Source organism: Neodiprion fabricii, chromosome 3 (assembly GCF_021155785.1).
Source record: "Neodiprion fabricii isolate iyNeoFabr1 chromosome 3, iyNeoFabr1.1, whole genome shotgun sequence".
Classification (NCBI taxonomy): Eukaryota; Metazoa; Arthropoda; class Insecta; order Hymenoptera; family Diprionidae; genus Neodiprion; species Neodiprion fabricii.
Window position 1 is genome coordinate 17,191,776 of NC_060241.1, and position 16,805 is coordinate 17,208,580.

Below are 16,805 nucleotides of genomic sequence, written 5' to 3' on the forward strand. Positions count from 1 at the left end.
GTTAAATATAATATGATCATGGCACACTTGCGAACCTCAAAATTCAGATCTTTCTATGCAAAGGATTAATTTTTATTAATCCAATGTCTCATCATCAAATGATCAACAAAAATTATTCAAAATTTATTTATTCACAGTCACTTAAACTGTGAACGTAACTTGTCTGAATTGAATTTTGTTTATTCTTAGAATTTCAAGGAAAAAATGCCGGCCCTCTAAAAGTTAAAATATCGCGAATTACCCGTCGCAAAAAACAATGAATGCAATTTAACTCGATTATGTGGCAAATTCGGAACAAAAATTTATTGAATCTTTCGCAATTCGAGTTCATCACCAAAAAAAGTAAAAATTGTATCATCTTAGATATGTGTTGTATTAATTTTTTCATCTGTGAATTTTTGTCAATGTAACAGCTCTGATAGATGTAAGAGAAATAAGTGAAACCCCAAAAATACTAACTTTCAAACTGGATGAAATACAGGGAGTAGGGAGTAAAAACTAGATGGACATTTTTTTATTTTTGAATGATAAGTGTTTTAACTTCATCCGGAAGTTATGAAGCATTTTGGAAAATTTGACGTGTTTATTCAACCAGACCTTTCTTTAAAATTCTACTAGAGGCGTGTCATGTTAACAGAAAAGAAAGAACGTTGAACTGGCTCAAGAAAAAAATTGGACACGTTTGACAAGCTTTCGGGCATTCTGAAAAAGTTTCGAATAAGACCTAAAATCTATCAAAAAATTTAATTTTTAAACGTAAAGGTGAAGATTCAAAATCTGAATTTTGGATAATTACGTTTTTTTTTTTAATATCGAGTTTTAAAGAAAAATTTATAGCAATTGGAAAAAACGATTGAAACAACTGAATCTAGGTGGCCACTCTGTAGAGCCAAGAGGATGCAATAGTCACTATTTATGGGCCGCATTAAGTGTTACTTATTTTGACTATTATCAGAATCTACGCATCACTGATGTAAAAATATGGCAATCAGCGCAATTTGATATGCAATGTTGATTACAAATATCCAAAAAACACTTTTGTTTCATGAAAGATTGATAATAAATGTATTCCTGTAATTGAATTACCACTTATTGCAATACTTTTATTCAGCATTGTATGTGAAATTGCGCTGACTGCAACACTTTCACATCAGTGTTGCGTATGCTTCAACAATAGAAAGAAAAAGTGACATTTTACTCAGCCAGTAAAGACTGACAAACTGTCATATATTTTAGGGGAAAAGAAATCAAGTGTGAAATGTCGAAAATCCTATGGTATTCGAATAGAAAAACTCAATGACTTTGGAGACAGAACCTTGAATTGAGATAGGAACTTAGGAGTTTGGCTATATTCTTTCAAATTTATTTTTTTTAATTACACACATTTCTTAGAATCACTCAGTCGCGAGACTTTTCCTCGAATTAGTTATAATTTATTGCGGCAACAAAAATGTGTACATGTCTTATGCGATACTGTAATGGAAAAGAAACTGTAAGACTTGAGATGAGCTAAACATTATGTACAAATTTTTTTTCCAAACTACCTAACAAGTGACATTATTATTCCAGGCGATGTCAGAAGCAACATTTTGGTTCACAACTGTGATAACGTGTATCATCCTGGTGATACCAGTGTTATCGTGGAGGTTTTTCTTCATCGATGTGAGGCCAACTCTTTCAGACAAGGTCAGACTGAAACAAAGATTAGCCCAATTGCGCTCGCGTCAAAGTCAGGACATTATGCGAACACCATCTACACGACGTACGCGAAGATCTCTACGATCCGGATACGCGTTTGCACATCAAGAAGGCTTTGGTCGTCTTATCACATCTGGGAAAATAATGCGGAAGCTGCCAAATAGCTCTGATTTCAGATTCGCTATGCCGTTTACAAATAACGTATCAAAACAAGTGAATGTCGCGACCACTTCACCCAAAGATAATTCATCTAGAAATTCGAATACCATAGACACTATCAATCTGTGAGTTAATTTTCTGTTTGTAATTGTCCAGTACTCTTTTTAGGCAATATTCAAGTATGTCTACACTTACAAAAGTTTATTGAGGGGATTGTCAGATAATTTTCAAATTGGAACTACGTCTGCATTTGCATGGATACACATATAGTGCCAATTAGTGCTTGGAAACTTGACTCTGACAATTCCAAATTTATTCTTGTTTGAAGGTCATTTTTGATAAAATACTGTATAAACTCAAAAGGAATCGAAATATTATTATCGAATATTTTTTCATTTAATCAAGTGTTCAAACATATGGGTATTTAACAGTATTTAACAAAAATTTATAAAGGAGATATTTCCCCCTAGGATAGGTGGGGGTTGATGGAGTAATTACACGAAGTTCATGACATTTTTGGTAGAGGATAATTTCTTTCAGTGGAAATATTATATCAAGTATAAACGTATCCATTTTTCGTAACAAACAATACGTTACGAGAAAACTAGAGATTTGTTCATATTTTTCAATCAGTGCACTTAATTTAACAAAACTAATTATTTTCGCATCATTTTGTACCGAACGGTATTTCAATCATCAGTACAACGAGTAGAATTTTATACAGATTATTTTCACTAGGTTGATGTTAGTAAAATTAGCATAACGAAATATGGAAAGAGAAAAAGTACTATTTTGCAACTTCAGAATTACTTTCAAGAAGGTAAGTTTTCAAAATACGAACATGTTTTGCTTTAGTTACGATTTTCCGACTTACAACCAATTCTTAAATTGTAAAATACCGATTTTTCCGGAAAATGTGTCGTTACATTAACGTTAAAAACTTCAACTTTATCAATTATCACCTGGGAGATTTACTTCTTACTTTTTTTTTTATCCTGAAATGAAACTGTCAATTAGTAGCTGTAGCTTATTCCTTTGTTTTTTATTTTTCTTTCTTCTTGCCCTTCCACTGCGACAAATGAAATAAAACATAAGGTTGATTTTGTGCACACAGGATATTTGAGGAACCAATCAATCGATATGTGAGTTAGCAAATTTACTTCAAATTTTTCGTGCGTATCTGATAGTTTCAAACTAAAGATGCTATTTCTTGAAACTACATTGTTTTTCTCTCATGACAGAAATCGTTGACTATGATTTCTATAAGTTAGAAGGAAGTCTATACTACAATATCTAAAAAGTTGTGTGCTACATTGGTAATCATTTTAAAGAATTTTCAAAAGTGGGAGATAATTTTTCTTCCTTTCTTTCAACGGATTTCAAGTAATTCAACTTATTGAAAGTCATATTGATGGGTGGCACAATTTTTATAACGCACACGAATTGTTAGCGAATAGTTATCGTTTTTTTTTTTTTTTTTTTTTGTTTTTGTTTGAAGCATTACTTTTAAAGAGATCGTACATTCTTCCTTTTTGGATTGATTCTTTTCAAAATAACTATTACAGAAGGTGCAACCGCACTGGAATACAGTGGAAAATTGTTTTAAAAAAGTATTCTGAAAAAATTTTTTGCACTGAAATCTCATGCACAACAAACATTTCAAATGTAATCTTTGCATGAAGTTTTCAAAATATTTCTTTCTATGAATTTTCCGACAGAAAACTTTTTCTTTAAAATTTAGAACACCCGGTGTCATAGCCTACAAGTTGTAGGAAGGGATTTGTGATTTGTCAATTTTCAATAATAAAGTCGATTTCTGGTCATTCACAACCTAACTGCAGTGAAGTTTCTTACAATCAATCTACAGAGTGAATTGTTAACGACTGAATCGTCCATCATTTGTTACAATTTAGTGTGCATGCGTTACAATCCAAGAGCAATTGCATGCCAGGACGACCAACGACATGCGCATTAAATGTTAGCAGACAACGGACCATTCAGTCGTTACAAATTTTTTACATTCATTTAAAAATTTCGAGATAGGGGTATTTATAAGCCTAAAAAAAATTGAAAAAGAATAACAGTTGCAATCTGGAGAAGGTTTGAAAATTTCAATAAAAATATAATAATAACGACATAAAATATAACGATTCTTCAACTCATAAATCTGATAAGCCGGCCCAAACTGAAGGAATTTGTGTTACTCATTGGTTTTCTGGTGCTGAATGATATTAAATGTATCAACTTAGGGAAATATTGTAACTTTTATAATAACTGGTACCAATGCTTTATATGATCTTATAAGATGCAAAGAGCATGTTGTTCAATGGGTATTAAATATCACAAACTTTAAGAATTGCCTGCACCCACTGCAATTACATGAGATCGGATTATAAACCTCTTACCAATATTAATTCTATTATTATCTAATAGACAAGGTCTGAAAATTCGTAAAATTTCACGAAATTTCTACAAAATCCACACAACGTTTATCTATAATGTTTGAAATTAGTTCTACACGAATCATCAAACAATTTCATGAAGCGATTTCAAAGATATTAAATTGTTGATATTTCTTGTGAAGCTGGTTTTATTGTGGTTCTTGCATTATAGTTTCTATTTCATTCATCTACACTTTGTTACTATACTGCTTGTTTGCTACTAAAATGTAGTAAAAAAAATAATTACTTTCATGTGGTAATATTGATTTAACAATTATATTAACAATATTAATTTTAATTGAAATAAATCCATACTTGGCTTTCAAACGATTGATGATTTTGATTACGTATACTGAGCCACGCTATTTACAGTGTAGTATAATCACTAGGGCAGTCCTTATTTAGGGCGTTGACAAATTTTTTCCTGGCTACTCGCCAAATCAACCTTAAATAATTCAAAAACAATTGTCTCATTTTCTCAGATTTTCATTTCAACTCTAACCCCTTCCGCCAACAGGTGGGGTACCTTCATTTAAAATACACATGTTTCGAACACATTGTCAGTATATATTTTATTGTAAAAGTAATAGTGTTCCAAAAAATCTGTAACTACGAGGTTTTAGTGGGCATTAGTGCTAATATCTGAAAAACAATACACCTCATCCTATCAGGCAATCTAGACGTATTGCATTTTCTCTAAATAACAATAAAAAAAAACGTCAGATTTCGAGTATTGAAGTAACTATCTGAAAAAATTAGGCAACTGTTTTTGAATTATTTCAAGTAGATTTGGGGGGTGGTGTGAAAAAAATTCGTCAACACCCTAAACAACGACCACCATAATAGTCACGAATACTATGTATGCTTACATGGAGTACTTGTATCAAGATTGTTCTGCTAGTTGCTTGAAAAAAAAGTAAAGTACATTTGAATATTGATTATGAATTTTGCTGCACAGAACTGTAACATGTGTCTGTCTGAAATTTGGCGGGTACTGTCATCTCTGTAAAGTTTATTACAGCCATTTTCTTCACACTCTTAATATAATTACATCGAACATCGTGAAACTGACAGTTTTTATGACAGAGGCTATTAATGTTGACTAATCAGAGAATCGCTCATTCACACAAACAAAACTACAATTTTTCATTTGTCGCCAAAACTTCTCTTACCTGAGTTCCACAATTTCGTCTGTATCTTGTTTGAATATTAGTGTCAGTATCATTACACAACAAGTCCGCTTCAGCATATGCATCATCAAGTACCAATTTAATTACATTTACTCAACGTTATGCTAAGCAAATTTGCGCACAGTTCGTACGACCAATCTATTCTGTTGAAAGTTGAAGGTAACATTATCAATTACTTGGTCTCACTGCATACACGTGTTTCTTTGTAATATTACATCATATTAAGTGACTAGGATGGTGTATAAATATCCACATTATACCTCTGATTGTTGACTTCAATAATAGAATCCCATCCTGTGCTATCTACCTAATACTTAACTGCTATCGAAAGTTATACCATGTTTATATTTTGCTTATCTTTTGTACTTTATTTTTCCGTTCACACTATTTCATTTAATGTTTTTGCTATACCCTTGATATTTGCGTTCTATTTATGTTTACCTTGCTTGAGTGTCTTTTTCGCATTACTCTATTATGTCTACCTAGATCTTATACCAATCAAATAATATGCATGCAACATAAATTACAAATCTGTAATATGTGGCTCAGTACTTTGTATTATTATTTTTGACAGCATATGAATAGCTTCTGTTATTTCATACGTTCCTTTTCTCAATTTGTGATATTGAATATCTTTATGAAAGTTAGATGAAGTTATTAGAAAATTCCAAAAAACTGTCTATCTACTGTAACGACCATATAAATCTGTTTTGTCAATAAGGACTGGACTTATTAGTATAAAACAATAAATGATATTTCATTACATCAGAGTGAAATATTCCACAAATTTTATTTAGACTTTTATCGAAAGCTATCGAGCATAGATAATGTACACCATGGTTGAAACTGCACTAAAAAGAGTTCTGGATAAGCAATTTACAAAAGCAACGTAGAGCACGGTCAGTGATGTGAATTATTCTCAGTAATTGCTGTGAGAAATAAGTATTTTCTTTATTATACTTTTTTTAGTTTCGTTAATGTAGTGTTTCTATTTTCTGAGTTATTGAGAAAGGTCTGTAAAATATAGAACTATCAAGTTCTCACGATAATGTCGTAGGTTAATACAGTCAATTCTTACAACCAATGGCCATGTAACACTGTAATTTATATAAATAAATTTTTTTTGTCACATTTACTATATATTACACTGGGAACAAATGTCAAGACATTGCTTACTATATACACACGCGAATGTTGAGAAAGTTGAATTGGGAAACTGGGTAATAATGCATTTTTAGAATTTTCATTGATCACATTCGAATAGTCGATACTGAGTAATTTCAGTTCCTAGTGTAGAACATGGTGTTACATTTTCATTTCTGAACAATCTGTGTTAACCTGTGGTAATATCCCAATATGTATTATATATTTATACATCGTGGAAATGAATACTGTAAAGAATTATTACGTGAAATATTATTATTATTATTATTATTATTATTATTATTATTATTATTATATACGATTAATGGTAACTAGTTATATTGATAATTGCCTTTACAAAAAAAAATTAATACAAAAAACAACTAATGATACCTGTACCATAGTATTGATTGTAAATATTTTAAAGAGATGTATTATATTATATTATATTAAATGTTAAGTATACATTTTTTAAAAGAAAGTAATATATAGGTAGATGAAATTCTACGATACGAAAAGTAGCTATATTATAATTGCGGATAATGTTTGCCTTGGACTGACTACCGGATATAATATAATAACGTAAATGTAGTAACAATAAAACGTATATGTATTTCTACTTTTAATAATACAAAAAAAAAAAAAAAAAGGAAAATGCTTAGGGAGAGATAGTCTGCATCAGGAAAGCGTATTCGCATTTCATACAATCAAATTATCATTTAACAATCCATAGCCAATCATTATTTCACTCATTGTGCCTGATTATGTAGTGACATATTATAAGTGAGGAGTTCTTGACAGTGGTTGTAGGAAGGTGGTTTTTCTCTAATGTAGCGGTCAATTATTTATCAAATTTTATTACGTTTCTACCGAAAAAACGGGCGGTAATTTTTGGATCTATAAAATTTTTAATTGTGTAGTAATCAGGGTATTTGTGTACACAAAAGTTTATTTTGTATGCTCTGTCTTTACGCATGAATAAATATTAACCTAGTTCTATCCTAATCGTGAATTTATACACTGCGTTTTTATGCTATATTATTAACTAATTCATGAAAATATAGTTGGTGATTTTTAAATCAGTACGTTATTCTGACTCGTCCTCCTTAATTAGCCTTATTTCATCTTCGTGCTTGCCAAATGATATAATATATAACTATATTTTTACGAACTAATTAATAACATAGTGCATAAAAACGCAGTGCATAAATTCACGATTGAAATAACATGAATAAAAATATAATACACCGATAATTATATTTATGTTCAAGATAGAGCAAACCAAGCAAAACTTCGTGTACACGAATAGCCTGATTGGTAGATAAGTAACTTAAATTCTTGTATATCTGAATATGACCGAGCATCGCTGTAGTCGGAGCGTAATTAAATTTATTAAATTATCGACCGCTTCATTAGAAAACAATAATTATAGTTATAGATTGGTGACTGATATGGAATTTGATCATATTTCAATTACTAATGCTATATATTACGCTTAGCGATCGTTTTCTACTTAAAATTTTTCTTAAACTTGATCGTTGAAATCTTCATAAAGGATTCAATTTTAACAATTGAGTTGGATATCAATTTGTATTCAGATTTAAAGCTTTTTTGCTCATATTTCGCCTCACCCACACCAAGGATATACTACATTTATAGTAAATATATTTAAATTGATAAACTTTGAAGTAACATTCAGAATGATCGAAAATCTATTAAAATTTATTGCATTTCTATTCAGTGGTTCGTCAATAACTAGAAATTGTGTTTTTTCTGCCAAACATTAACGATCATCACATTCTATTCAATAAAGGTTGTCACTGATTCATTCAACACGCACACACGAAATATAATTCTAAAAGCCTCAGCAGGCTCATGACAGCTGCAGAGTCAATGTAATTATACGTGTCCGAAATTCGTTTGATCGTTCATTCTAAAAAAGAATAAATTTAACTCATTATCAACTTAGCAAAAGTGGAGGTTTATGCCATTTTTCTGGTATCTGTAGACTGAAGAATTGTCTATATTTTCTGGTTCAATACAGTTACCTAGCCAGAATTTATTAAAATAAAGCTCTTTACGTCCGATGTTGCAATACTATCTTTGTATGTATGTGTTGGAACACTCCTACAGAAATACAAAAAAGTTTGTTTGGTATTCTTCATCTTCACTTTGTAAATTTTCACATCGGTATCGAAGATCGTAATGAAAAGTTATAGATTATAATACGATGTGTCAGTCTGGAAGTTCTACCCTTCATATGCTATAAATTTTAGTCACAATGGGTATATATGTATATATATATGACTCTGACACCAACCATTTACCCTGTGTAAATAACTATTTGGCAGCTGGTGAAAACAAAATTGTAAAATCTCACTAAAAGGTGCTCCACCGGACTGAAATTTATACAGTTCATGTAGTTTTTTTTATTTACTTCATCTTGATACCAATGAAAATCGACAGGGTGATCATTGAAATGGAAATTCTGAAAAATCTGAGAATTTCTAAGAATTTTCAAAGCCCAAAGTTCGGAAAGTGGCGAAGAATTTTAGTTTTGGTCATGGAAAAATTGTAAAAAATAAAAAAAAAAAAAAATATTAACAAAATAAAAAATAACACGTAGCAATGGTGGTAATGGCTTAACCGTGTGTGAATTAATGTTTTGGAGAAGCTGAATGTGCTTACTTTTAGTTCTTAAAAATCGTGGAAGACAAAAATAAATGGTAAAATGTTAAAACCTTTGGAAACCTGAAATATCGGATATTTTCAGCATATTCCATGATTACACAAAATTATATTACAAACTACTAAATATCTATCAAAATGCCAATGTTTAAGGAAAAATTGGAGTTTGTTTTTAAGTCAATATGACAGATGTATAATTTATACATATAATGGTATCGTTTTTTTTTGTATGAGAAGTCGGCTCATCAAAACGTGGAAAACTGCACAGCCTATATTTTTATTCTAATATGACTTGTATACATTTATTTTTTAATATAACTTGCTATAACAAATAGTATTTGAACATGTGATCTAATTAGTTGTATCACCAATACTGTATAATTTGTTTTTTCGAAGATGCTGGGCTGCTGCAAGGGACCATATTATGTATAGTTTGTTACGGTTTTGTTTTCAGTCACAATTAATAGAAATCATTTAAATATTGCTAAAATAGATAAATCTCACACTGTGGAAGGCTGTTTTTGATCAAGTACATGTTTTATGAATTCCTAAAAGATTTGTTACCCATGATTTTTCGTTATCGACTCAAAGACTTTGTGTTACAGTGTGCGTGAATGAAACAACCTTATAAATCTATCCAGCAAAATTGTATGGCTTGCAGCGGCTGATTTTGTATGTATAAAATACGGAAACGAGATAAATAATGTTAAAGATAACCGTTATTAATCGCATTTGTGTGTAATCACCAACGAGATGATAGTATTGAACTATTAGCTACATATGTTACTTTAATAATGAAATTAAATCTCCGTCTACGAAAAGGAGAGAAAGCAAAACCGTTTCACTGCATACGTATACGGTAAGCAGCTATGTTATTGCCATTGTTTTGAAATATTTGGTTTAATAATCGCAGTATCGCTTCCGAGCCAGAAATGGCATATTATAATCAAAAATTGTAGCAATGGACAATATTCAGATTTTAAAACTTGTTCGTAATTGATTTTTGCACAAAAGTTGTTTCTAATCATAATTGAGACAAAGACTCAGATCTGAATAACTGATTATTTCAATTATATCAAAGTTTTTGATGTTACAATGTTATCTGATACCTGCAAACATCATTTGCGTTTAATTCATCTACTAATGTCACTACTTTTTAGATTTTACAGATGATTGATCGATTTATTTAAATTTTTCTTTCTTTTTAGGTTTTCACATTCCATTTATACATTTCATCTATCATTGGGGTGAATATACTTTGTGAAAAACTATTTTTATTTTTTAATTCTTATATTTGATTATTTTACCAGTATTCTCAGATTATGAATATTTATGTACCATGCTTTAAATATATCAAATATTTTTCACAGTGGAGCAGTGCAGTGGGAGTGTGCAAAGCAAAAATTAATATTGTCGAAATAAATAAATGTTCCTTATTCGCACGAGTATATAAGAAATAATAATAAAAATGAAAAAATTAATACAAATATGAATTACAATGAATTACACTTACATGTAAGAACACATATTATGTGCTACTACATATTGTACTAGATATGTATAACGTGTCTTTGTATATTGAGGATCATTTTGAGATGATGTTAAACTCCTATTTTACTGACTAGAATTACTTTCATTACGATATTTCGTAATTCCCGTAAATCATGACATAATAGTATATTTTCCAACACCTGTTTGGAAAGTGCGATTTTTGACGCCTATGGATCGTATATAAAGTGTCTCATTTTCGAATAGTGCAGGAAAACGATGTTAGCGCATGCGCACAATGAAAATTTGAGGCATTTGAGCTTTCTTCGGCGCATGCGCACTTTCGAACAACTCATTTTCACGCACTGTGTGAACAGTGTCATGGAATGTAAGTTACCTAACCTCAGTCTTACGCGATGTCAGGGACACCTTTGCTGCGTCACAAATAAAACTTTCCTTCACGTGTGTTTAGTTGAAAAATAGCGTGCGTCACACGTGCGGATGAACGATATCTGACTTGAGCGAATTCTAGCGATCGCCCTGGCTCATGCAGCGTTCAAACTATAGTACTCGTATTCGTATAAACACGGCAGTCGCTCTTTGCAGTTTACACTGTAAACTTCACACTCGTGGGAAATCGCCCACCTTTCGCACTTGTCACACAATGTTATTGATAAGCAACTCACGCTCAATGACACAGTGCGAAACGGTAAAATTGAGTTGTTCGAAAATGCGCGCGTCAAAACAATGCCCGATAAGTGTCTAAAATAGAGAATCTCACTTTTGCACATGCGTCAATGACGTTTTGCCGCACTGTTCTGAAATACGGCACTCTACGCACGCATCACAGGTTTCGAAAATCAAACTTTGAAGCAGGTGTCCGAAAAAATTTAGTTTTCTCCGCTTCACATCGTTTACATCGAGCAGAGTTGTGGAACTAATAGGGCTTCTCCAGATTTGATCACCGTTATCATCGGACTAAAATGAAGTTACTTGCACATTTTTACCAAAATAAACTGCGGCTATTTTGACTTTGAACCCAAGTTCCATACCGCATAATGAATATCATGAAAAACAATGTTTTCTTCAAAAATGCCAACCTCAAATTGTCGGACATTATTTCATTTCAAACAGTTGTAATGAGAATATAATTTTTTTTATCAAATATTTTTTTCAAAAGTTGCAAAATAGTAATTTTTCTATGAACTTGTAACAGGAATGGGAATAAGAAACAAACATTATTCTCCAATCGGTAGCAATAGTCGGAACCGAGAGGTTGTTCACTCTTTATATTTCAGTGTTCATGCTGTGGAAACTTCAAGTGCAAGCAAAATAGCATCACCTTGCTTTGCGGTGTCATGTGTCATTAACTGCTTACTATTGTGAACAATTTGACACTGTATTCCAATCAAGTAGGTACGTATTTTCGGAAACCGTGTAATTCACCAATAGTAGAAGTTTATTGTACTATTCAATGGTACCTACGTAAAATATGAAAAACAAATTACAGGTTACATTTTTGGAAGGGACAGGAAATAGTCGAGCGTTAAAAAAACACATAGGTATATGTATAGGGAACGACTGTAGAAATAATCGATGTTCAATCAATGATGAAACGTTTTTCCGATTAATTGGCTCATTCGATTATTCTTTTTGTTTCGATTAATCGCACATCTATAAATTACGTATGGATACTGAATATGCTTAAAAATGTATCTGAATACGTACTAATTTTTATTCGCAAAAGGATTATTGTTATAATACTTATTGGTTCATACAATTTCGCGAGACCACTTGAAGACATTCTTCTTCAACTCTATGCGTTCGAAGGCTTCGATAACAGCCAATTATGGTCAGAATCTCAATCACCGCAGATGCACAGAGGATTCAGTGATCTTTCTTGCTCTCATGACATAGCCAAATGTCGGACCGTGTTCTCTCCATTTATATAATTTCTGTATTTGCTCGAATAAGAAGCACACCTCGGATCTCGAGTAATCGTCGTCGAGCTTTACGAAGACGCTGTATGTTTTATTATGCTATGGTTATGCGTTATGTGCATGGGTTTATGCAATCTGTGTGTGAAATTTTTCAGTTGCCAGTTCTGACCATTGTTTGAATGAATTGTAGCCATATTCATTATTTATGAGTAAGTTCAAGTTATGGCCACGAATAATACGGAGGGACGTTTTTCATTAACGCACTTTGTCTATTTCGTTTACGTAGTGGTGAAAGTTGGAACCAGCGTAGAATGTTGTGTTGAGCATCATTGAGACATCGTATATCGCGATGTGAAGCGATCGCCCAAGACTGCCTGTCAACTGGATAGACGAACTGTAAACCCTAAATTTCGAACAATACAGTGTACTAAATATTTAAAATTAACGTTCAAAAAAACGTTGAAAACATTCTTGCTCTCAGTCGGATTTCAGTAGTGAAACGAATAATTGAAGAGATTGAAAGTCAAATTATTAATTATAGTATTTCATAAAAGTGACCACAAATAGTAAGTCTACCCTCTCTACCGTGCAATAGAAATTCTAGTAATGGTCTACAATATAGGTATAATTAAATGTGCACGAAAATGATTTGTTCCAAAAAGCAAGATATTGGTGCTTTTCACGCAAATATCCCGATCGCACTGATACTTGCAGCCTTGGAGTGTACCATTTTGTAACTTACTCGTGAAAATATTTTGACCTGCCGCTTTTATTCTCGAAACCCACAACTAACCAGATACAGAAATTTCTCCGGGTTGCTGAGGCTACCTAAATTTGAGGAAGGATGCTAGATTTCCGAAAACCTTTCATTTTCAACGTAACATTAATCGTTGGCGATACGTGGAAAAAAATTACTTTTGGATTCAATACAATTCTGCCAAAATGAGGGGTGGCTGTAGTTTTCCGTTAAAGTTACAATAATATTCTGTTGAATTTGAGTTGCTGCAGAAATGCTTCGAGTTTCTATACCGACAATCCAATTTACCACGGAGAAAAGTTGCAGCTGAGCTACAAAAATTGCCGTAACATCAACAACGAAGGCAAGCCGGACCTAAAAGTACTATAGGTATGTAACAGTAATTAAAGTAAAACTTCTTTAGCGGGGGAATTTTGGGAAATGGCATGTTTTGAAACGTTCTGCTGTGAACCGCGATGTTATGAAACCCCCAAATGACTCCTATCATCGGTCTTTCCTCTGTGCCCGAACACAAAAAGTTATTTAATATTTCAAATAAAAACCGGAAATTGGTATATTTAGGGAGCTGGCTGCCATTTTGGTAAATGATTTGTTCGTCTTGCATATCGATACAGATGAAAGTGCAGATCAATACAAATCGATTTGGTCGAGTCAATTAATGTCCTACATCCCTGCGTTTTTGAGTTACAGCGCTTCAAAAATGTAAAAAAAAAGGGTACTAAATCATGTGTTCGTGTCTGCCTCTTGGACTGATGGTCAGAATCGTCCTCAAAGCGTTGAAAATCCAGAGGCAGACATGCAGGGCCCTGCATTATTACGGGACGTAGTTGTAAAAACGTAAAAAAAAAGCTCTACTAAATCATTTGTTCGTCGTTCTAGTTGCGTCCATTCGATTCAATAGGACTACCCGAATACAAAAAAAAGTTGGCAGACATTTTGGTCACTGATTTTGAGGTGTACCATTTTTTGAAGTTCACGCAGAATCAAGGGAAAGTGGGTAGTACGGCTATTTGTTGTTGGTATTAATAGTTTTAGTATTATTATATTGTTCAGTCTTTTTTATTGGATCCAATTAAAAAAATGAAAAAAAAGACAGTTTATTACAACGTTAGAAGACGCAAATAAATTTAAGGATGTATGTCATGGATCGTCCCAGTCAAAAATTGTATACGATCAGACTTTTCGTACTTTGTTACGTAATAAAAATCTGAAAAAATTCAACAACATTCGGCATGCTATGAACAACAATCATCAATAATAATATATTGGTGAATCTTGGTGAGCGGTCATTGAAATGTACAACGTATATTTTCGTTAACGTTTCGGCCCGGATATAGGCCCTACTCAGAACGATTAATTTTTTTATTTGTCTGTCAAGAACATAAATTTTCCAGTAAGACATAAATTACTATGGATGTAATACTATTGGAAGTTATTATCTATTGTAGATTAGTGAGAACATATCGTATATCTGTTATGATTAAAAAGTAATAGAACTTAAAGAGTAATTTACCTTTTATAAGAAAGAGGATTAAGACGCTGGTCAGAATCATAAAATATTAATTGGAGAGCGATGGTTCTTCAAATAGGATGACAATAGACATTGGCGTTTTCTCCAATTGTTAAAAGTGTAGGTGTATAAGATTTGAAAGTTGGTAATTAAAATAACTATATATATTCACGGTGTATAAGTCCAAATATTAATAGGGTTAAAGAAAGGGTTCATGATAGTTAAAATACTTAAAACGATGTCGAAACAATGGTAATGGTAACGTTATATCCCTATTCTCCATGTCTGAACAATTTTGTTAAACAGTTTGAGTCAACTGGTAAACGACAACTGCTGGGAAAATCAAATATGACCCAGAGTGAAGGCGAACAAGTATAAACAATTGTGAAAACAAGTAACCTGGTGACATCAAAATTATGTACATATTTAACGTTAAACAAAGTGTGATATGTGGGCGGTAATCAGCGGCTTGTAAATATTGCTGAGATGTTCGGCATCTTGTCTAAGATTAACGGAATTTGGATGTCCTACAATATTGCTCATTTCTAATTGTAACCGTTTACAGTAATTGGGTTCTTCACAAAGGACGTCTATATTGTCATCGTTGAAAGAATGTTCTTTGTTGATCACAGTGCAGTGTGTCGATCCTCATTATCTTGTACATTACGTTGATGTTCTTTGAGTCTAGTATCTAGATGGCGGCCAGTTAGTCCAATATAAACTTGATCGCAATCGTTGCAGGGTATTTTATAAACAACGTTGGATCGTTTGCCCATAGGGACCCCATATTTTCCCGAATCAAAGACAAATTGCAAATGTTTCGAGTTTTTTCCTACAAACTTGACATTGTGTTTGGTAAATAATCCATTCAACGACTCAAAGAGACCCGATACATATGGAATGGGAATAAATGTAGTGGCTAGTCTGTTGTTGTCATCTGCGGAAGCAATGACCGCTCACCAAGATTCACCAATATATTATCTACGAGGTCGAGAATATTTACCCTTCACATCAATAATAATATTGCCCATAAGTTATTAACAAATTGTTTAAACAAATAATTATTTAACAATTTATTATATATGTATAGGTATATACTTACACATATATCTATGTATAGGTATGCCCCAACTCTCTACGGAGTTATAACGTTCTCACTTTCTTCTCTCTAAGAAAGAAAGACAAACTATACAGTTCATTTTATTCCTGCGGGACGGCAGGTAACAGATTTACAACCCGAATTTTTTAAATATGTTCTTATAATTGTTCCTATAGATTGCTTGTATGTAACATTAATTTTTTTTATTAACATTTTGTAGGCGCAGAATTTTTTACTTGTGGCTTGGCGCGAGTGTAGAGTTGAAAAAAAAATTTATATTCAAATGGTCTGCCTTTGGAAAATCAGGGGTCTGGATGTCTGCCTCTGAATTTTCAACGTTTTGAGGACGATTCTGATCATCAGTCCAAGAGGCAGACACGAACAAATGATGTAGCACACCTTTTTTTTTTACATTTTTGAAGCGCTATCAATTGACAACGCAGACCTGTCATAGTGGCAGATGCGGTCCTTAATGTTTCTTATGGTACAAAATTTGATATTAATAATGTCTGCCAGACGAACAAATCATATAGAAATTTTGGCACCCAGCTCCCTAGCTACTAATTCTCCCTAGCCTTTTTTGTCTTACTCTCTCTCTCTCTCTCTCTCTCTCTTCCTCATTCTCTCAGCCTCATTGTTTGAATATAAGCTGCTCAAAGAGCCATTTCTTGAGTGAGCGGTGACGTCACGGT

At 32.5% G+C, this 16,805-nt stretch overlaps 1 protein-coding gene across 13 annotated transcripts in view; it reads left to right on the forward strand.

Annotated features, from left to right (window-relative positions):
* Window positions 1–14,067, forward strand: part of LOC124178340 (phospholipid-transporting ATPase ID) — a 123,132-nt gene extending 109,065 nt beyond the window's left edge. For 10 of the 13 annotated variants that reach the window (XM_046561579.1, XM_046561582.1, XM_046561581.1 and 7 more), the window contains 2 exons: window positions 1,570–1,982; window positions 12,106–14,067. In XM_046561579.1, coding sequence (XP_046417535.1) covers window positions 1,570–1,982; window positions 12,106–12,193 — 501 coding nt within the window. In that variant the 3' untranslated portion in view covers window positions 12,194–14,067. Of the gene's footprint in view, window positions 1–1,569; window positions 10,807–12,105 lie in introns of those variants that run through there. The other 3 variants (XM_046561588.1, XM_046561593.1, XM_046561590.1) reach the window with 2 other exon arrangements.
* Window positions 14,068–16,805: the final 2,738 nt, after the last annotated feature.